General features: G+C 39.9%; 1 protein-coding gene across 3 annotated transcripts in view; it reads left to right on the plus strand.

Annotated features, from left to right (window-relative positions):
* The window catches only part of Ercc6 (ERCC excision repair 6, chromatin remodeling factor), a 90,041-nt gene that overhangs the window by 36,528 nt on the left and 31,136 nt on the right, over positions 1–22,377 (plus strand). For all 3 annotated transcript variants that reach the window (XM_029564044.1, XM_008834115.3, XM_029564045.1), the window contains exons 7-8: positions 5,692–5,850; positions 11,700–11,835. In XM_029564044.1, the coding sequence (XP_029419904.1) occupies positions 5,692–5,850; positions 11,700–11,835 (295 nt within the window). The remainder of the gene's footprint in view (positions 1–5,691; positions 5,851–11,699; positions 11,836–22,377) is intronic.

Here is a 22,377-nt window from a genome sequence, read left to right on the forward strand (position 1 = left end):
GATTTACTTAACAAGATGCTTTAGGAAGGCTTCTTAGGTCTGTATAGGAAGTTAAACCATTAAATAGCTTCTTTCTTTTTCGTATCATCAATTCATAGTTCAGAGCAAGATGTAAACTTCTTTCTGTGAGATGATTGAGTTTAATGCTCTTTATAGATTCAGCTGTCAACAATGCCCTAAACTTATGGAAGATATCTACTTAAAAATAGCATGCTCTTTGTATTTCTTTTTAAAGAGCTTACATATATGAGGACACACACATAGTTATATATATGTGTATACATATATATTTGTTTTTGTTTTTGTAGTACTGGGTATTGCACTGTACCATTGAACTACACATCAGGCAAGATCAAGATCTACAAATGATGTCTGTGTCTGTCTGTCTATCTGTCTGTCTCTCTCTCTCTCTCTCTGCCTCTGCCTCTGCCTCTACCTCTACCTCTACCTCTACCTCTAGCTGTTGTACTGGGGATGAAATCTAGGACTTTGTTCATGCTAGGCAAGTGTTCTTCCACTCAGCTCCCTCTCCCAAGTTCTGTATTATCGTTCTAATTTCTCTTTGAATTGGAAAAGGTGAGGAGGTAAAGAGTAGTTATTTTATCCCATTAAACACTTGGTGACACTTAGTCCTAACAATGTGACTTGACTTGGCTGAGTAGCCTGTCTCAGTAAAGGAAGAGCAACATGGAAGACAGACATCTAAATCTCTAGTAATTTCTGCAGAGAAGTCAGTTCATATCCTGGAAAGGTGACTGTCTCATCTGTTGCTTCTCCCCAGTGAAAACTAACTATACAAACATTAAAGACCACATTTATGGCAACTCTTTATTTTCTTCAAAGTAATTGTTTATTAAGGAATAAGTAAAATGGTAGCAATGTTGTCTTAACAAAAAGTAGTACCCAAATTGTAGATGAAGTTGATTTAACAGAGGCAGGCTCTTCTGCATGTGTGAATGAGTTGGTAAATGTCCTTATCAGTCAGGTTGAGTATACTGTTTCTATCAGTGTCAGATCATTTTTTAAAAATTTTATTTTTATTTTATGAGTGTTATGCCTGCATGTAAGTGCACCATGTCATGCAGTGCTTGTGGAGGTCAGAAGAGGGCATCCGATCCACTGGAACTGGAGTTATGGGTGGTTGTTAGCCACCCTGTGGGTGCTGGGAATTGAACCTGAGTCCTCTGCAAGAGCAGCCAGTGCTCTTAATTGCCGAGCCATCGCTTTAGCCCCCATTTTCAGATCTTTTAGCAAAGAAATCTCACAGTTAATAGAACCAAACTTTGTTTTACTAAGTATATATAGGAGTGGGGATATTGGCTATTAACTTTATTATAGTTAATACGAATACGTGTTTGTTTGTGGTTCTAATTAGTCTTAATTATGCCTTCCTGGAATGTATTTTGTTTTATATCTACAAAAATGATTTTAAATACTCTATAAATCTTTTTGTCCTTTGTAGGAAAAAAGAATTAGTAGGACCTATTTTTTTATGATTAAGTTTTAGCCAAATCAATTTAATTTTAAACTGTAGATATATTTTTACTCTGTTCGCTGCACTCTGTGGAATTAAATTAACAGGATATGAGTTGCACACCAGGGAGTCAGAAGGTACAGTTTTCCATTTAAGTGCTATTTTCCGCAAGAAAATGTTTAACTTCTAGATTTCTATTTTGAAAGTTTGCCCAGAAAATGCATTCATCTGTATAATTTAGCAATCACATGAAAGACTTCAGTTTTTTTACCTTACCTTCCGCCAAAGTAATGAATGCAATCTTGGGTTAGTGTAACAATGCCAAGATGCAGCAGTTATCTCTGGTTATTTTCTGATGCTTTGGTCCTATGGGGATAGCAGACGAGTAATTTCCTCACAGTTGTATATAGAAGTTTGTAAGACTATTTGATGTTCTAAAGAATAAATTGTATATGCTTTTCAGGTTTTGAAAGCTAGGTTCTATACCATTTTCATTTTAACTGTAGTTTTACAGGGTTTGTTATTCAGAATGTGAAACAACATCATCAAGGTCATTCAGTGGCTCTGATGGAGCCAGAGCCCAGGCCTCTCACTCCTCATTCAGCATACACCCCTGCCAACCAGGGTGGCGGGTGCCTTTCCATGTGATTACATGATCACTTAGCATGTTAACAGTTGCCTTCAACTGCAGTCTGAGGGCCTGTTCATTGGGGCTGGGGGTAGCTACCCTGCACATCTTTGTATAGTTTCCTAGCTGTTGGAGAGGCAGTTATAGGACTGCCTAGTGAGCAGTTTTCCTTGTATCATTTCTTTAATGGTACTCATCTTGTAAACACACCATCATGTGCCCTGTGAAAGCCATTGGGGTTTTAGATTTGGATTGGAGATGTTGAGACACCCAGCCCATTATTATTGCTTCTCCAGGGTCACATGAGACCCACTCCAAGACTGCTGAGATACCAAACTGGTTACTATTTCTTTCATAACTCCCCAATTGCTGATTTCCAAATTCCTCCCATTTTAACTAAATTTGGGCCCTAGGAAAGGAAAAGTGTTAGCCCTGTGTTGGATGGAGGTGGAATAGCAGGGTGATCACTGGGAGGCTCAAGTCCCTGCTTAGAGGACCTACTTCCATAAGTGCTGTGTGCTTTAGGCCAGTTGGCTGAAATTCAGGGATTTTGGAAAGTAGGTTCATGCCAGGTTGGTTGGTTTGTTTTATTTTGTATTTTGTATTATTATTATTTTTTTTTTGAGACAAGGTCTTGTTATATAGCCCAGGCTGTCCTGGAAGTACACATGTAGCCCAGGATGGCTTCAAACTTGAAAATTCTCTCTTAGTCTCCTGAGTGTTGGAATTTTAAGTATGTACCACCATACCTTTTTTTTTTTTTTTTAAAAAAAAAAGTTTTTTGGGGATTTATCTTTCTCAGAAGCTGATGTAGAGCCAGTTCATGAACCAGACTTTCTTTCAAATCAGGATTGTCTCAGCCTTCACATTTTGACCCAATAAATTATTGTAGGGATTGTCCACAGCATTGTAGAATGAATAGTCTCTGGCCTCCACCTACTAGATCCCAGCTGTCCTTCTCTGCTTACAACAAAATGTCTGCAGAAAGCCTGGTGTGGTGGTGCACGTCTTTAATCACGGCAGAGGCAGGAGGAGCTCTGAGATTGAAGCTAGCCTGGTTTACATATCAAGTTCCAGGTGAGCTGGGGTTACAGGGAGACCCTCCAAAAAAAGTCTGTAGATAATTACCAAACGGCCCCAAGAGAGCAAATTTCTCCCTCTCCCTCCCCCGCCTTCCCTCTCACCCTACCCTTCCCTTCCTCCTGCTTTCTCTTAGTAGTATGACTTTGACAAGTTAATCAAACATCTGAGCCTTTGCTTCCTGACTATAAAATATGCTGCAAACAGGTTGATTGTGAAGCAGTGAGTGCGCTCCTTGAGTGGCAGTCATTGTTCATTAATGACATGCTATGTATTTATGGAATTGTCTTTCTTCCCAAATTGATTGATCTTGTTTTCATACTAGAGTTACATTGGGTTTTGAGTTTCAATCTTTTCCTCCAAAGTACTTGTCCAATGTATTTATTATAATTAACAAAGCTAATAAGCAGTGTAGGTCTCAAAGTTTTCCTTATACTGTAAGTGTCAACAGCTAGACTCAGACTTTTAAAACTATGTCTTCCTATCTGTCTGCCCGTGTGTCTGTCACCTGTCTTCCCATCTGTCTGCCTGTGTGCCTATCACCTGTCTTCCCATCTGTCTGTCTGTGTGCCTGTCACCTGTCTTCCCATCTGTCTGCCTGTGTGCCTATCACCTGTCTTCCCATCTGTCTGTCTGTGTGCCTGTCACCTGTCTTCTCATCTGTCTGCCTGTGTCTGTTACCTGTCTTCCTATCTGTCTACCTGTGTGTCTGTCACCTGTCTTCCCATCTGTCTGCCTGTGTGTCTGTTACCTGTCTTCTCATCTGTCTGCCTGTGTTTCTGTTACCTGTCTTCCTATCTGTCTACGTGTGTGTCTGTCACCTGTCTTCCCATCTGTCTACCTGTGTGTCTGTCACCTGTCTTCCTATCTATCTGCCCGTGTGCCTGTCACCTGTCTTCCCATCTGTCTGCCTGTGTGTCTGTCTCCTGTCTTCCTATCTGTCTGCCCATGTGCCTGTCACCTGTCTTCCCATCTGTCTGCCTGTGTGCCTGTCACTTGTCTTCCCATCTGTCTGCCTGTGTGCCTGTCACCTGTCTTCCTGTCTGTCTATCTGTGTGTCTGTCACCTGTCTTTCTTCCTTGACTCCTTTCTTTGTTCAAGACAAGCCTGGAACTCTTGTGAATTTTCCTGCTTCTGCCTCCTAAGTACTGAGATTATAGATGTGAGCTACTGTAGCTGGCTCAAAGTGAGATTTTCAGTGGGCAGATACCAAGTAGCAAATTCTGGGGCAATAAAAAAAAAATATCCACAGTAAACCCACCTTCTTCTGCTGGTACTCCTTAGCCTTGGTGTTTTCTTTGGTGGTGGTAGGTCCTTTGACTTTTATCTTATGTGGGTTTTGCTCTACATTGTTAACTTGGCATACAATCTTTCTACTATTCTGATATTCATCCCCTCTTGAAGATGTTTTTTGCTTTATTTTAAACTTTAAAAAAAATTATTTATTTTTATTTTATGTGTATGCATGTATTGCCTGCATGTAGGTAAGTGCACCCGTATTGTGCAATGCCTGCGGAGGTCAGAAGAGGCTGTTGGATCCCCTGGAACTGGAGTTACGGACAATTGTTAGCTGCCATGTAGGTGCTGGGATTCAAACCCGGGTCTCCTGCAAGAACAACCAGCGTTCATAACTGCTGAGCCATCTCTCCAGCCCCTGCTTTATTATAACTTAAAAAAAAAAACTACTTTCTTGTTTACAGAGTTGAATGTGCTATTGGTGCAAAAAGGGAAATACCAGCTAGATTTTTTTGAGGAGATATTGTTTCTTTTTTCCTGTGTTCCTTATTTAAAATTTTAATAGCCCTGATCTTCTTGTATCTATGATAAAATCCTTTAATCAATTTCTGCTTTAAAATATTAAAAGACCTTTTTGTGCTAGTCTTTATAAACTGTTCTTTTTTACCTCTGCTAATAATACAACAGAACCATCTATTATATACTAATGTTTTGAGAACAGCCCTATTAGTCAGACTTGTTTATAGTCTTAACTTTTAATTTTCCCTCTAAAAAGATAATAGGATTATCAAGTGACTTTGCAACAGTATAAGCTGTAAATTGTGGATTTTCTGTCCTTTTTTTAATGCTATTCAGATTGAGACAAAAAATGTATCACTTCTTTTTGTAAAAAAAAATTATGGAACTTTATATACTAAGAATATTTGGGATTCTTGCTTCCCAGAAAGTGAATAAAAGATTAGTAAGTTTATGCTTGTTTACCAAGCCATTTCTAATGTTGAAAAAGAAATGAAATAGTCCCCAATTACCCCATCTATCAGTTTAATTAGAAATGTGTTAACATTCTATAAAGAAAAATTTGTGATTTTATGCCTAGGTGATCAAAAATGTATGACCTTATAAATATAGTACTCATGTAAAACACACATCCGGAACATTTCTCTGATTGGTACTAGAACCTAACAAATGATTAATTCATGAGTACTTTCTGTTACAATCTGTGTTACCCACCATTTGCCATTTTCTCTTTTCTTGTTGGTGTTTGTTGTTGTAGGTATCAGCAGACAGGTGTTAGGTGGCTGTGGGAATTGCACTGCCAGCAGGCAGGAGGAATTCTGGGAGACGAGATGGGATTGGGCAAGACCATCCAGATAATTGCCTTCTTGGCAGGTCTGAGCTACAGCAAGATCAGGACTCGCGGTTCAAATTACAGGCAAGTGCTCCTCTGCAGACTGTCAGTCTGTAGAGCTCAATGAATATTTCATCAGATGTATTGCTGTGGAGGAGGGTCTTGTGAATTATTGATGACATTTCAATTACAATATTCCTTTAATTCTTTTAGTGGGGGACATCAAAGGAAAAATTTTACGAGACAATGGAGCTGTAGGGCAGGAGAAATTAAACATGTAACACTTTTAATGAATTCCAGGCATTGATGCTTCATTTTGCAGATGAGCCCCACTAGATATTTTGGGTCAATACAATGTCTAAGGTTAGCACTTCTTGCAAATGGATTGTTTACAAACTCAATTATGTTAATATCAATAGTTTACACAATATGGAATTTTAAATTAGACATAATACCTTTAGTCCCATTTATTAAGTTTTACATTAAAATATTTGTTCTGGCAGGAGACCAGGTGAGCATTACAGTAAGTACAAAGTCTATTCATGGGGAAAGTTGGAGCTTTGAAGAAGCCGTTCTCCATATTTCCTTCCTAGTCTGTGAGCATGATAGCGTTAGAAGAGTGCCCAGGCTTGTTTTTGGTGAAGTTATTTCTCTGCTCACTGTATTTTGGACTCCTCTCCCAAGACCAGCGTCTAAAGGACTGTCGAAAATTGTAGAAAACTCTGTTTAGGTTTTAATTTTTCTACTTGGAGATTTGAATACACTGTTAGTGTTTTTATTCTAAAAGAAAAAGCATTTACTGTGTTTCAGATGGCAGCACTGAATTGCTTGATCTTAACATAAAGAGCTGTTAGCATTTCCATGTTTGAGTTGTAAATTCCTGTCATGGATATCTATATTGGTAAAAATGTTGCTAGGTAAATTATGTAGGATATTTCATCTTGAACTCAGATAAGCCTAGAACTCCTCGTGTTTCAGGTTTATCTAGTGAGTATGAGTAATGGAATCACAAGTGTCCTAGGGCTGGAGGCACTCACTGCATGTAATTTGGATGCACCTTTGTAACGGTGTTGGTGTGGCCAAAGTCAGCAACTGCACAGTGTGATTACCTGTACTCCGGAGCATTGATAAAGAAATGTTTAATAGCCAAATATGGACCATAAGCTTCTGAGTAAAGACTATTATTTTGAGTCATTGGGGATACTGCTCTGCTTTATTTATTACACTTTTGTTCATTTAGCAGGTCAACACTACTTTGAGGAGTGTTTGAAGTCTTCAGATAGTTTTCTTTTTAAAAAATATTTCATTTTTAATTATGTGTATGTATGAGTGTCTGGGGGTGGAATATGTTCATGTGGGTGCAGGTGCCTGAAGAGGCCAGAGAGAGGATGTTGTACCCCTTAGAGCTCCAGTTACAGGTACCCGAAGTGAGTGCTGGGAACCGAACCGGGTCCTCTCCAACAGCAGTAGGGTGTGTATGTTCTCTTAACGGCTGAGCCATCTTGCTAAACACCCGCCTCCTGTTAATTTTTCAAAGCCCCAGTTGCACGTATATGACTACAGGAGGGGGAAGCTTGTTGAGAGTTCTAAAGACTAAATATTTTGTTGTTGAAGCAGAAGGCTTTCTTTAACTGTCAGAATACTACTTCATATGTCTATTATTTTCCAGGCCAAGGGAAAAGTCAGTTGAACATGAATATGCAAGGTTTTCCTATCTGACTATTAGTATTTAAACAAAAAAAAATACTTCTGCTCCAAATAGGCTCTTCGGTTGGTTTGGTCTTGGTGACCCTTTTGGGGTTTTCTGATAACTACAATGTATTAGCTCTCCTAGATGGTTTCTAGGACTTGTTCTCCATAAATGATTTCCAGGATTTTCTCATTTTTCCATTTCTCTTCTCTTCCCTTTCTATTATCGTGAGCCTTGTGTGGAGTCTTAACATTCTGGGTGCAGAAAACCTAAAGTCATCTATGTAGTGTAGTTTTCATCTAAAAATTAAAACATGTCCTCTTGCGTGGTGGCAGTCCTAGTAGCAGTGAGGCGAGGGCTTCTAGTGAGCATCAGCTGTGATCAGTTAACCATCAATGCTCACATCCTCTTTCTATAATGAAATAGTGTAGCATATTGGACTAGTGCCAGGTCATTTCTCTTGCAACAGTATTGGTAGACATGGCTTCCTCTGAGAATGCCGAGATGTTATCAGTCAAGGTACTGGGCTCTTTATGAGTCGAGGTGTACCGAGGAGTTTGGCTGCTCTCCACTTCATGTGCTGAGTGAACTGAAGCACAGCCATATAACACTTCCTTCTACACTAGACGATCTCGGGGTTCTCTTCTGTTTATGCCTTAAAGAAACTAGCTTTTAAGGTGAAAGAAGATCTGCATGAACTGGCCTTGAGTTGTTGACTGTGTACATTTTTTGTTTGTTTTGTTTTGTGTCTTTTTGAGACAGGGTCTCCCTGTAGCTCCAGCTGTCCTGGCACTTACTATGTAGACCAGGCTGGCCTCAATCTCACAGAGATCTGCCTACCTCTACTTCCCAAGTGCTGGAACTAAAGGCATGTGCCACCAAGCCCAACTCTGTGTACTTTCTTTAAACCTCTTACAAGCTAGAGATGTTGGACTGATTCTTACGTTGCAATTTCAAGGTCCATGATCACTGAAACTCTGCAAGTCTCTGTGATACCAGAGACTTCCTAGTAAAAGAAACTTGTTTTGTGTTTTAAAATGTATGTTGTATAACTGTTTGTTTCTAGGAGAGGGAGAAGCATATTCCATGAGTGAGTAGATGAACATGGGTGGTTGTGCTCCCAGTTCATAATAGATATACTGATGTTTTACTTTGCCATTATAGTGATGGGCCCTCTGAATTTTATAATTCAGTACTTGCTTTGCTTATCATTTAACTAATTAATTAAATTAATTTTAATCATTTATTTAATTCTAATGGAGAATTAATATCCTTAAACAGTTAGTAAACTTTTAAGGGTAAACATTATGCTTTGTAATTTCTAGTGAGTTCTAGGCCATGGCTTTTAGGTTTCCAACCAGTTAGTTGAAATGTTCGACCATGGAGCTATTGACTTGCTAAATTCATTAAGTAATCAATGGTAATCAAAGATGAAAGGACTGAAGTCAGTTTGGTAATTGATGCTGATCACTCTAGCACATTTAGCCATTTCTTATCATCTCACTGGTATTGAGGTTGGGAAAGGGTAGTTCACTTACTTGCCTGTTAATGGACTTGATTGCCTGGTCTGTGGTCCAAGAATAGTCTGCCTGGGCTATGGGATTTCAGCTCAGCATGAAAACCTCCTTATTCTTCTAATAGAGGGAGAATGGTAGAAATTAAAGGGCATAATAGTGCCAGGTAGATGTTTAGCTGGAAGAAAGCAGTGACCAGTGTGCTGTTGACATAGTAGTTTGCAGAAGGCATTTTAGAAAAGCCAGAAAACACTGTACAACCTGAAAGGACTTACATACGTATACATCCAAGCTTATTTAAATGTGAGCTTGGTTTAGAATATTTTAGCTGTTGATCGGCAGTTACCTAATCCCTGTTAAGTGTGTATTGATAACGCCCTTTTACCCCTGGGAGGATACAAAGAAGCGGGGGTATTTAATCTTTAAAAAAAATGCCATCATGGAAGGGCCCAAGGGTCAGGGTAGAGTCCTGCTCTCCCCTGGGAGGGTGAGGGACACCTGTTTGGGCCCTGCCTTTGGTGACAGCATGGCTTGGAAATTTTGTGGGAAGGATTGAGTTTGTTGTGCCTCTGAATTCTTGTTTCAACTCTGAGGTCCAGGGGACAGTGATCATCAACAGGAGGTGGAGGGCTCATAAGTAGACAGAGGCATCTCGTCATGTTGGAATGCAAGGGTAAAGCTCTTTTTCATTAGAGTTGGCTAGAATCTTATTTTTCTGTTAGACAAGTTATTTTCCAGTTCTGCAGATAATAACTTAATATTTCAAGCACTATGCGGCTCACATGGAAATTTGCAAATGTTTTAAGTTCAGGAATATTTTCCTAAGCTCTAGTAAGAAAATAAAATTTATGCACAATTTCCCAACTCAAAAATAATGTTTCACATTTTGACATATTTTCTTCCAACCTTTAAAGAAATGTTTTCGTATTCTTTCCTTTCCTGCTGTGGTCTAGGCCCTGAGAACATTCCAAGAAGAGCTTGTCCTTACTTACTTGTAAAGCACTTAGGAGTAACACACATCACAGCAGGGTTAGCATATGTGATGAGGGGATGAGACATTTAGATTTTGCTTTCAGAAAGTATCAGAAGCTGTCAGAATGTAGATGAGATGGTATTAGCTGTAACTGGATAGTGACATTATACAGGGAGAGACATGGTAGCTTACAGAGAGATTTAGGAGTTGCAAGTGATGTAAACAGTATAGATGGCTTAAGTTAGAGAACATGAGGATTGATCAAGGGACAAAAGCTGACTTTGGTTTGATTCCCCAGAGAACGGGTGCCAGTTCTGTCCTCTGGATTGGGAAGCCCTGGAAGAGAGGTGGCATGTAGTCCTGTGGGGACATCACAGATATTTTGATTTTTATTTCATCTTAAGCACCAACTAATACCTGCATATACAGCAAGAGAGAGCAAGAAAAATGACTCCCCCACCTGGAGTGGGAGTTCTTCCTTCCCAAGTCAGTCAGTTCTGCCTGGGAGAGCGTCAAGGGCATGCTGGGTACTGATAGGCTATGGATGGATGGGATTCCCCACTTCATGGCCATACCAATGGTTAGAGCCCCATTAAACAGGCCTCTCTGAGAAGGAGAGTTTGCCACCCCCACTGGAGTGAAGGGAGGCAAGGAAGGAGTGAGGGGAAGAGCAGCTTGACACAGTGCTTACCACCTGTCACCAGTTGCCTGTGTGTTGGGAAATTGGAATTATCGAAATTTTGATTTTTAAAAGTTTATTATGAACATTTTCTCAGGCTAGTAAGTATTCTTTAAAAAGTTGTTTTGATGGTTATATGGTATCCTATCTTATTTAATAAACTCACTTAGTATTTACTAAATAACACTGTTCTAAGCACTTCACAGATGTTAACGGTCTTAATTTTCATAGTATCTCTGTAAGTTCAGTACTATTATTATTCTCTCTCTTGAAGATGAGAAACTGAGGTTCAAAGAGATGAAATAATGTGCCTGGGATCACACGGAGCTGGCGTTCAGACCCACGCAGTGCCCCTACCCACTGTGCTCTGCACCCATGTGGGGTACTTCTGTTACCTCTCTCATGTCCACCTTCCATAGTATAAACTGTTGCAGTATGCATCCTGGTACACCTGGTACACCTGGTATACTGGCTTGTCCAGTATGGCTGTTGTTAAGGTTCTGGCTGGGATCTGCTGCTCATTGCTTTCCCAGGGGTCCAGTGAGCACTCTAGCATGTAGCTTTCCTGGAGGCAGTGACCACTGGGATGCTCCTTCTCTGTGTTGCTGTTGCACAGTGAAGTAGGCAGCATGTCATAGTGAGCACAGACCATGGCAACCAGAGGGCTGGCCACTAGGCTTTCCTTCATCTCTTGGTGGCCATGTCATTCTGGGCACATGGTCTCCAAGCCCCTGAACCATGTCTGTCCTGCTTGCTTTCTGGGGCAGTGAAGATGCATTGAAATTTTGTGGTCTGAAAACTCTTGACAGACTGTAAAGCTTCAAGCAAATTTAAGATGCTGTTGTGCTCAGTTAGGTTTAAGATCACTGTATACAAACTTGATGAATATGAAATAGAAGGGGCAAGAAAAGTAGTTTTGTTCTATATTGTGTAATTTTTCCTTTACAATGGATGTTAACGTTTAGTGGATCACTTGGTGTTTTGCCTTAATTCCTGTATCTACTAAGTGATGAATGAACTCATATAGGTTTTACTTACTATTAACCTCACTAGCTTTTTTTTGTACCTTTGGGGCAGGTTTGAGGGGTTGGGCCCCACTGTGATTGTCTGCCCAACGACAGTGATGCATCAGTGGGTGAAAGAATTCCACACATGGTGGCCTCCATTCAGAGTGGCAATTCTGCATGAAACCGGTTCCTATGCTTACAAAAAGGTAAATCACAGGACTTGCTGCTCTGCTGTCCATATTTGGCTTTTCTTTGAAGTGCATTTCTCAAATGTGTATTTCTTTCATGTATTTAAAAGTACTTAAGTATTGACTTAAAGCTCTGTATTATCAAAACAGATATCAATACAGGTTTTGTTGTTCTAATAGTTTGGTGATATTGTGATGTGCTTGTTGTCCAGAAAAACATAGCCGGTGCAGACGGGATCACATGACTTGACTGATTGTTTGCATGGGATCACAAGTCAGATGGCCTGCAAGGCAGTTGACTAGAGGGACTTTTGACATTAATGGTTTTAAATAATTCTAGAAAAATGGGTATGAAAAATAACATAGACTAAGCATCCCTAATCAAAAATCCAAAATGCTCCAAAAATTGAAACTCTGTGGACTGATATGATACTGGACGATTCCATATCTGAACTCACGTGACAGGTTACAGTGAAAATACAGGCAACCAAAAGCATTATATAAAAACTACCATCAGGATACCTCTATAGGATATATATATGAAATGTAAATGAATTTCATGTTTAGTATTGGATTCCATCGCCAAGATTATTACATATATGGAGATATTCCAAAATCTGGCATACCTTTTGGTCCCAGACCATTTTGGATAAGAAATACTTAATCTTAATTCATAAATACATCTGTAATTACACTTTTAAAAGTGTTTCTGATGAGTAATAGTAGAAACTGCTGCTGTGGGAATTTTATAGATAACTGCTTTCGTTATTTTGCTTTTTTGTTCCCTGAATCACAAGCATTGAAATTTGTATTTCCACTCTTGTAGTTTCATTAGCAGATTCATTATCAAATAAAGAGGGTTATCTCTGCTCCTAGAGAATGTAAATATGTTGTATTGGTTTTTTTTTTTTTTTTCCTTGTCTGTCTTGACATCTAGACTGTGAGCACCATGGAGTATGTGCTGTGCATCTCAAGCACAGTAAACATAATCATCTCCATCTTAACGTGGGCTAGCAGGTTACATTACCGACAAGTGGCAGTAAGTCCTGGGTTCATCTGTTATTCCCTGAGTTTTTGAGCTCTCTTCTACACCACAGAAGTGCAGTGCCAGCTGTAAGGACACAGAAGACTGTCCCCATTGAGAGAGCCAGTCCAGAGCCACAGAGCTCCAGTGTTTCTGTAACGCTGCTGTTCTATTCCTTCCTCTCTGAATTTTGGTGTATTTACGATCTTGGGTGAGCGGATTTTTGATAGAAGTAGATCAGAGATACCTGTGACTTAGTAATGTAAATCAGGTGAGTCGGACTCTTCCTTATGCTAGAGCTGGTGTTATTGAAGCCAGCTGTTTTTGCCCAGGATTTTAAAAGATAAATGGAAAACAACCTGAGTTGAGATAATTAATAAAATAAGGGAAATGCTGTGATTTAAAGGAAAGTGGTTTTTGGTAATATGAAAACAGTAACGGCAATTTAGGTTATTTGTCTAGACAAACTAAGTTGCTCTGACTACTGTGACTCACCCATGCACAACATTCCCCATTCTGTTTTTAGTTCACTATCTCTTAATGTAATGTTGCAAAATCTTGTAGCGGGATTCATCAGTGGATGTTTATCTTATAAAAGCGAAATTTTCATATACTGCTTATCCTTTTCTTCTGGTTAGTGAAGTGTATGCATTTCATTGCGACCCTGGAATGTGCTTTCCTGTTCTCCTTTTGTGACTGAAGAATGGCCCTCATGTAAACTGTAGGTATTGACTAGCAGAAAGAGGATTGACATGACCTTGTTGGTGAAACTTGGGACCCTTGCTGTATGGAGGGCAGAACCTGAGGGACCAGATACTTCACTTTGGGTTACAGTGGTTCACCTTCATTATTGTTGTCCTTTGTGATGTTTGTTTGCTTTCTGAGATAGAGTTTTGCTCTGTAGCTCTGGCTGGCCTTGAACTTGTGATCTTCCTGCCTCCACTTCTTTAGTGCTGTGGTTGAATAAGGGAGTTTTACCCACAGTTACATGCATGCATACACATGGTTGTTACTCTTCTTTTATTTCAGCATTTTCCAGCTTACTAAGGACTTTAGAATCTCTATATTTGAGGAAAAGCAGCTTACCATTTCTTTGTGTTTTTTAACTTTCAACCATTCCTTCCCACATTATAAAGAACCTCAGATCTCTACAGATTTAAGCTCTGTGCAAGAGTGGAAGGTCTACTAAAGAATGTTTAAAACTATATTTCTGACTTAGAACCCGATCACTGCATTATTTCTTGCTTGTGCTAGTGTCAGTTTATTTTTGTGGTGATGACACATGGAGGATGTATTAGTGATTCCTTTGCACAGATCTTTATTGTAATTTCCAAGATCATAACTTTGGTTTCTGGATTCAGATATATGAAGTGGCATTTGTTCCTTCTGTTGCGCCCTGCCTTACTGTGTGCTTAGATCTTTGTCACCACTTCCTGTGTACCTGGTAGCCACAAGTGCGTGTTGGATTACAATAGTGTATATTTCTTACTCGTATTTCCAGTGTTCTGTCAGAGCTGGTCTATCCTCTGCACCAGCATCTGATGCCTGACTTCCTTCCTTTCCCTGTCAGCCAAGGTTTCTCTTTTTCATAGGTGAGCTTTGCAGATCCATTCCTTGTCCTGTCTAAATTTAATACTGCCATTCGGGAACAGGGTAGTTCATTGCAAAACAGGGAAGAGGAGAGAGCTTTGCTTTATAGATAGTTAAGAGTAAAAAATAACAAATTATTGTCCTTATCATTTGAAATAGTGTATTTTCCTAATACTATTGTTAAAAGGCCAAAAATTTAAAATCTTACTTGGGAAACAGGTAACAAATGGCCACATGGTTCCCAAACAGTGCACTTCTCTCATTCTTCCTCAAGCTGTCATTCAGCGTTCCAATCTCTCACCATTTACTCCTGTATAAGTTTTTGTTAATAGTCTCTTTTATTAACAGAATAATTTAGATTGTCAAATGTACAGTTGACAATTGTGCAAAATAAAAAGTGTTTAATAGTTTCAAGCACATGAAATGAACAGATCTGATAAAGAACTTTTCAGGCTTCTGAATCTCCTTTAGTTGTTTGAATTTCACATAATAGCTTATTGTTACAATTCATGATTCTTTTTTTCTAACACAAAATTTAATGTGAGTTGACTAATATTTATTCGTTAAATCACTATAAATACTGTATTCCAAGTGCTTGATATTGTTAGGGCTCCAAAACATGGATATGATTTTTTAATTAACCTTGAAAAGCCAACTATTTTCTTGGGGAAAGAAAACACACAAGAAGGTAATGAAGGAAGGCAGTCTTGTACCTGTCCCATAGCTCACAGTGGGTGGTGGCATCATTAGCACTGTATTGTGACACTTATTTAATGATTAAGAATCCTCTTTTTAATCTGTTAGAAGATGTGTAATGAGAAATTGCTTGTATTCTGAAATGACTGTCACTGTCTCTCCCACCTTTTCTTGCTATATAGGATCTAGTAATTTTGTGGATCATTTTAGATAATTGAAAGAATTCTCACTTTGGTCAGTTCATGCCATTAGAGGCATACAAGTGGAAAAAATAAAAGCACCATAGCATACAGTTTTGGGAAGATGAAATTTGTAGTCACCACATCAGAGTTTGAGCCTCAGATCTGCCATTGTATAACTTTGAAACCGTGGGGTTCATTTGGCTTCACCGAGCCTGGTTTGATGATCTACAGGATGGAGTTTTTAATAATTTTTTGAAGGTTCATTGGGTTATTGTACCTGCATAAAGAGCTTACTGCGGTCCCTGATAGTTACCCACTTATTTTGTTTCCTGATAGTTACTTATCTTCCTGATAGCAACAAAGTATAGGTCTGTCGTCTTCCTTTCAGTAGTTGAGAAAAGATGTTGAAAGAGGCACTGAAGCTTATTCCAGACATATTCTAGATAAAACGTTTATACCTGTGTTATCCAAAAATGTTCATGGTCAGTGTCTACATCTTGTTTCTTATGTCCAAATACATTTGGTCTCAAATGGAAAGAATTAAATAGAATGTTACAATTCTTTGTGGAAAGTGCAGGATGTGCTAAAAAAGCAAACCACACCAATACTTGGGTATCTGATGAAACTGCCATCTTGTATTCATCTAAAAGGCCTGGTTTTTGGAACAAAATCCAGAGACTTGATTTTTAAAAAAAATATTTTTATTTTATGTATATGTGTGTGTTGCCTGCATGTAGGTAAGTACACCTGTTGTCATGCAGTGCCCGCGGAGGACAGAAGAAGCTATCGGATCCCCTGGAACTGGAGTTATGGACAGTTGTTAGCTGCCATGTGGGTGCTGGGATTCTAACCCAGGTCTTCTGCAAGAACAACCATTGTTCTTAACTGCCGAGACATCTCTCCAGCCCTGAGACTTGATTTTTTTAAAAGTGGAAAGGGAGGACTGCTGAGATGGCTCAGTGGATAGAGGTGTTCGTGAGGAGGCCTGATGAACTCAGTTTCATCCCCAGATCCCACAAAGTGGTGAGAACCAATGCAAGAGAGTTGCCTTCTGACCTCCACATGCATACTGTGGCAACATGTGCAATTACAGACAGACAGACAGACACACAAATTAGGCCAACAAGATAACTCAGTGGGAAAAGATGCTTACTGCCAAGCCTGATGACCTGAGTTTCATCCCTAGGACCCACATGATGGAAGGAGAGAACTGACTCTTAAAAGTTCTCAGACTTTCATGCACAGGCTATAATTGTACACATGTAGGTGCATGTGTGCACACACACTATAAACAAGTGTAGTAATTTTTCAAATTTAAAAAATGTGCAAAGTGAGAGGGTGTAAAATAAAAACAAGATAAATAGGGAGCCACATACTCCTTCGAGTAACATTCAGACCCATTCCAAGTATACAGTTATAAAACAGTGTTGTGATTCCTGTTAATTTCAGAGTTGGTGATACACCCGATAGAAGAAATGATAGATGCTGGACCTCTTCTATGAGGTATACTGTGGAATGGTGGTGCTTGAGCCCCTTTTTTCTTCATTGTCAGCACAAATCCTTGTTTATTAAAGATTTAGCTTGAAGGAAATTTTAATTAATTACAGGTGCAGTAAACCCTGCCTGGGACGCTGCCGTGCTGTGTTTACTGTGAATGGCCTTCATGTGCCTGTGCTTCACTCGCTCTCCCCGCTGCCTGACAGTGTGATTTATGGCTGTTGTTTTCTACCAGTCCACTGTTTGCCCTCTAGGAGGGATTGGTCTCCTGAGCCTCCATAATAACAGCAGCACTTCCACAGACATCTTTTAATGACAACAGCACTGCATTCAGTAAGTCAGGCTAATTGCAGATGTACCCTATTAATTGCAAAAACTAGGAGAGGTTACATATTTTACAAGCTTTTAATTTGAAACCGCCCGAGATGATTTGTCTTAAGTGTTTGGATAGAGACGTCCATAATATTCAACAATTCACCATTATTGAAACTCCAGTCCAGACAGTTATAGAATTCTGAGGTTCAATCAGGTGAAAGTAAGAAGTCATAGATGTGTTTTTACCCAATGGCTAAGTGGAAATTATATTTTCAGTGTGAGCATTTTGTGAAACTTTTGCTCTTTTTGTAAAAGCATCTTCTTAATTCTTGTTAATCATTCTACATTTTTCTGAACACAATAGACATAGGGATTCTGTGGTTCTGTAGTTAATGTAGACTATCCCAGATAAACTTCAGTCCTTAAGCAATCAAAAGAAGCTACACACTGCCCCAGTGTCATACACTTAGCAGCTCGGTGTTATTAGCTTAGCTATGGTAAAGTACCTAGCTACATCAGGTGATTTCTAGAGCTCGCTTTGGGACTGGACACTTTAGAAATCAATGGGACGACCATAGTGAGTTTGTAGCAATCAGAAGTTCCAGGGTCTACGAGCAAATGTGAACCCACATTTTCAGGGTTTGGCCAAACACTGTCACTGCTTTATAACTGGGAGTGGTAGTTTAACTTCTACTCTTACTTCAAGTCCTGGTCAGCTCTAGTTTTCCTTTCCCTAGTTTTCCATGTGCTTGGTTGACCCCTGCAGTGGACTTGGGTGGAGCATTCCGGTGGTTCAGTTTGCTGTTACCTCATGTTCTACCTGCTCTCATGGCTTCTGGAAACCTCTCTTCCAGAGGGAAACACAAGGATAGAGTTCAGAGTGCTGCTTGCCTGGAGTCTTAGCAGAAAACTTAGATGTGAGGGAACTGTGGAAATTAGTTCTGGTGCCTCAAAGTTGTGGGATTCACCAAACAAGGTGTGGGAAGTAGAGTTTGCTCCTTTGGGCAAGTGCTTTTCTGCACTGATCACTAGCAGCTGAAGGAGTAGCACTCTAGTCAGGGAAGTGGGATGGAGGTGAGTCCTAGGCAATTCTCCACCCATGTTTGCAAGGCTCTGCACCCCAAAGAATTGACAGATGTATTCATCAGAAGGTCAAACTAAGGAAACTGGTTCAATAAAGTAGATACGGTCTTCAGTGCAGTACTATGCAGATGTTGAACTTTTCCAATGGGAATAGTCAAACTAGTAATATCATTTGCACCTGCTGAGCCTTTACTACATTGTAGGTATCATAGTCTTTAAGCATTTTTATCAACTCCTTGAACGTCATGTCTGTTGTAGCATGTGATAAACAATCTCCCCTTTTATTTTTCTCAGCCCTGTTGGTACCCTTCTATACTTGTTGAACATATACACATATATGTATGTATACACACTTATTTTGGAGACTCTGTAGCTGAGAATGGCCTGGAACTTCTGATCCTCCTGTCTCTACCTCCCAACTACTGAGATTACAGGTGTGCACCACCAAGTCCAATGTATACAGTGCTGGGAATTGAATTCAGGGCTTTGTGTGTGCTGGACAAGTACTCTACCCACTGAACTTTAGCCCCAGTCCCACTTAAAATTCTTTTTCATTTATTTATTGGAGGGGGGTGCACATATCTGGTGCCCACATGTGGAGGTGAGGACAATCTGTGGGAGTCAGTTCTCTTCTTCTGCCATGTGGGCCCCTGGGGATTGAACTCAGGTCATCAGGCTTAGCAGAAAGTGCTGTTACCTCCTGAGCCATCTCTCTGACCTTTTGTTTGTTTGTTTGTTTTGAGACAGGATTTTGCTATACAACACAGGCTGGACTTGAACTTGTAATTCTCCTGCCTTGCTAACCCTTGTTAGGGTTACTGGTGTTTTAGGCCGCTATGCCTGGCCTTAAATTTGTTTAAATCCTGGTTTCTTAAGGTGATATTAATGAAATCACCAATTTTGGAAGATTTTTTTGAATTGATACAGTTTATATGAGTGGCTTCCTTGTAGTCAGCTGTTGTATTCCTGTGATAAGCCCTATTAAGTTAGCATATTGCTAGATTTTATTTATAAAGCAATGGCTCTGGCTTTGGGGGGTGATGTATGCAATTCTGTTAGTTTTGAAAGCTGAGTTTAGCTAACCATATACCAACAGTTTGGAATGAATTCTTTTCTGTATTTGGAGCATTTTGAATTCCTATTCCTGTGGCACCTAAGAGACCCCTTGGGTTTGGTAGGTTTGCAGTGGGAAGAATGGCCTATCCTTTTCCAGTCCTTCTGTTCTCAGCAGTTGATCTAATTTTTTCTTGTGTTTATTGCCATTTGGGTAATTCATTTTTGTAACTATCATTTCTGTCAAAATGTTAAGGATTTCTGGTTTGCTGTTTTTTTTTTTTTTTTTTTTTTTTTAATTCTCTCCATGGGTGACACTGTTCAAGCTATATAGTGAGTAACTATTTTGAGATAGGGTCTTGCATTGTATCCCTAGCTGGCCCAAAACTTTCTGTATAGACCAGACTGGCCTTCTGCCTGTGTTGTGGCCCAGTGCTGGGACTGCAGGTATGTGCCACCCTGCTGAGCCTTGCTCTATCTGTTCTATCAGGGATTTTTCTAAGAGTCACTGATTCTTGTTTGTCTTTTATTTAGTTCTGTTGCTTTACTCCATGCATCTGAATTTCAGTTTTTCTGAATGGCGTGAATGTAAAGAATTGAGTGCTCTGTGTACTTGGAGCTTTGCTGATAGCTGGGAAAAGGCATTCCCTGACAGCCCAAAGCCTTGTGTCCTGTTTTAAACTTTGGTTTTCTTGGCTCTTACCTTGTCTGGGAGAGGGGCCCTGACCAGGTGTCCCAGGAACTGTGGTGCGTCCTCTGTTCTGGCTGCTCTGTGGGCTTTGGCCATGTTGTTGCAGTGCTTTATAAAGGTCAAGACAATGGTCTTATTTTTTAGTATGTTAACCTCTTTAAAATAGAAAATAAATATAAAATGTATCTGTCTAATATTTCTATATTGTAAATTCTGTCTTCTTTCCTTAGTATTTGTTAATTCTCACAGTCTAACTTCCTGTGTCAGCCTGTTTGAGTGTCCTTTAAACTCAAGGCTGTATTTTTGCTTTGCTACCTCTGTAAGTCTTGCTGTAAGTGAAGTCGCATTGCTGTGACCCACTGTCACGTGGTATTGTCTGTTGTGTGTTCAGTCTAAAATCTGCTACTTCTGTTTGTTCTATTCTCTGTTTACAGATAGTCCTGATTTTTCCTATTTTCTAATACTTTTCCCCTATAGCAATTTGATGATTGTACATTCTGTTTCTTTTATAGTGTTTATATGGAATTAGCAACTATTAATCAGTAATAGGCTTAAAGCTTGCAAATATATTTTAACTTATTTGTCTCTCACAATAAGAACTAAACAGTATTAGAATGGTGGCTTGTACCTATAATAAATCCCAGCACTTGGAAGACTGATGCAGGAGGATCACCATGAGTTCAAGGCCAGCCTGGGCTACATAGTGAGTTCCAACCTGCTCTGGGCTATAGGGAGATCTTGTTTCAAGTACAAAACAAAGGCTGGGGAGATGGCTCAGTCAATAAAGTACTAGCAAGCATGAGGATCCGAGTTCAATTCCCTGAACCCATGTAAAACAAGTTGGGTGTGGTGGTATGTGCTTGTAATCACAGCGCTGCGGAGGTAGACACAGACAGATCCCTGAGGCTCAGTGGCCAGGCAGCCTAGTAGTATACTTTGAAAGTTCCAGACCAGTGAGAGACTCTGTTCATGCATTCATTCATTCATTCCTTGTGTGTGTGTGTGTGCGCGCGTGCGTGCACATAATGTGTTGAAGTCCGAAAACAACTTGCAGAAGTCAGCTCTCTTCTTCCACCTTGGGGGGCCTGAGGCTGGAACTCAGGCCACAGGCTCACCACTTGCTGGTAGGCCTTTACCTGCTGAGCCGTCTCACTGCCCAAGACTCTGTCCTTAAAGAAAAGGTACTAGGGGAACAGCTAGAGGCTGTCATCTGGCCACCGTATCCATACTTGCATGTATGCACAGATGCACATACCATTGGAGCTGGAGGTTTTGGTCCACTTTATATTCCTCTGGTTGTCCTCCAGGTTTTATTTAACAGGAATTACAATAATGCTTAAAAATATTTCTCTTTTCATTATTTGAAAGTATTTAATCTTTAGACATCATGTTTTGACTTATTTAAAGAAATAGCATGTATACAATACAGAATTTTCCCAGTTAAGCTTTCTTTTACAATATAAGCAGCAGTGCACCCTAATACTTAATAATTGCAGCTTTGGAGTGGGCTGTCCTCCTGCCTTTGAATCCTGCCTGACTCCAGCACTTACCAGCTGCAGGACCTGGTGTATCCTTTACCAAATCCAAGCCATGGTTTCTCTTTGTCGAAGAGGAATTTGTGGTGCTTGCTCTATGCTTGCTCCAGGACTCCGTGTGAGCGTGCTGTCTGGGGAACACTGCCTTGGCTCCTCCAAAGAGGTGTGGGGAGCATTGCCTCGGCTCCTCTGAAGAGGTATGGGGAGTACTGCCTTGGCTCCTCTGCAGAGTTACTTTCATTTTAGTGAGTATCACTACATTCAGCTGTGTACCTAGCCAGCCTCCAGGGCCTGGATCAAGCAGGACTGCTAGCTTGGATTGATGTGGAATTCCAGGTTCTTGACCCTTCCTTGCTAAGAATTACATCAAGATTTTTTCTGCCTTCTGACATTTTTAGTGTTTCAAAGATGCTCCATGCAGGCTGTCCATTTCCTTGGAAGAAAATCTTTCTGTTTTGTTTTGATTAGCCATTTTCTGTTTATTGTTCCTTATTTTTAGAATTCAGACATCCAAGAGGATATCCCTGGGATGAGGCTTTTTCAGGTCTTCTCATATTTTTTTCTATTATTATTATTATTATTATTACTATTATTATTATTTGGTCTTTTTGACAGAGGGTCTCCCCTGGCTGGTCTTGAACTCACAGAGATCTGCCTGCCTCTGCCTCATGAGTACTGGGATTAAAGGTGTGTGCCACCAGTTAATGCTCTTGGCCCCTTTGTCAAATATCAGGTGGCTAAAATTGCAATTACTCAAATTTGGGTCTTCAATTTTGTTCCATTGGTCTATGGGTCTATTTTTATGCCAGTACCATATTGTTTTTATGACTATAGCTCTGTAGTAGAGCTTAAAATCTTGTATAGTAATCCCCCCAGCATTGCTCTTAGTTCTCA

This window comes from Nannospalax galili, unplaced genomic scaffold (genome assembly GCF_000622305.1).
Source record: "Nannospalax galili isolate Female #2095 unplaced genomic scaffold, S.galili_v1.0 scaffold996, whole genome shotgun sequence".
NCBI lineage: Eukaryota > Metazoa > Chordata > Mammalia > Rodentia > Spalacidae > Nannospalax > Nannospalax galili.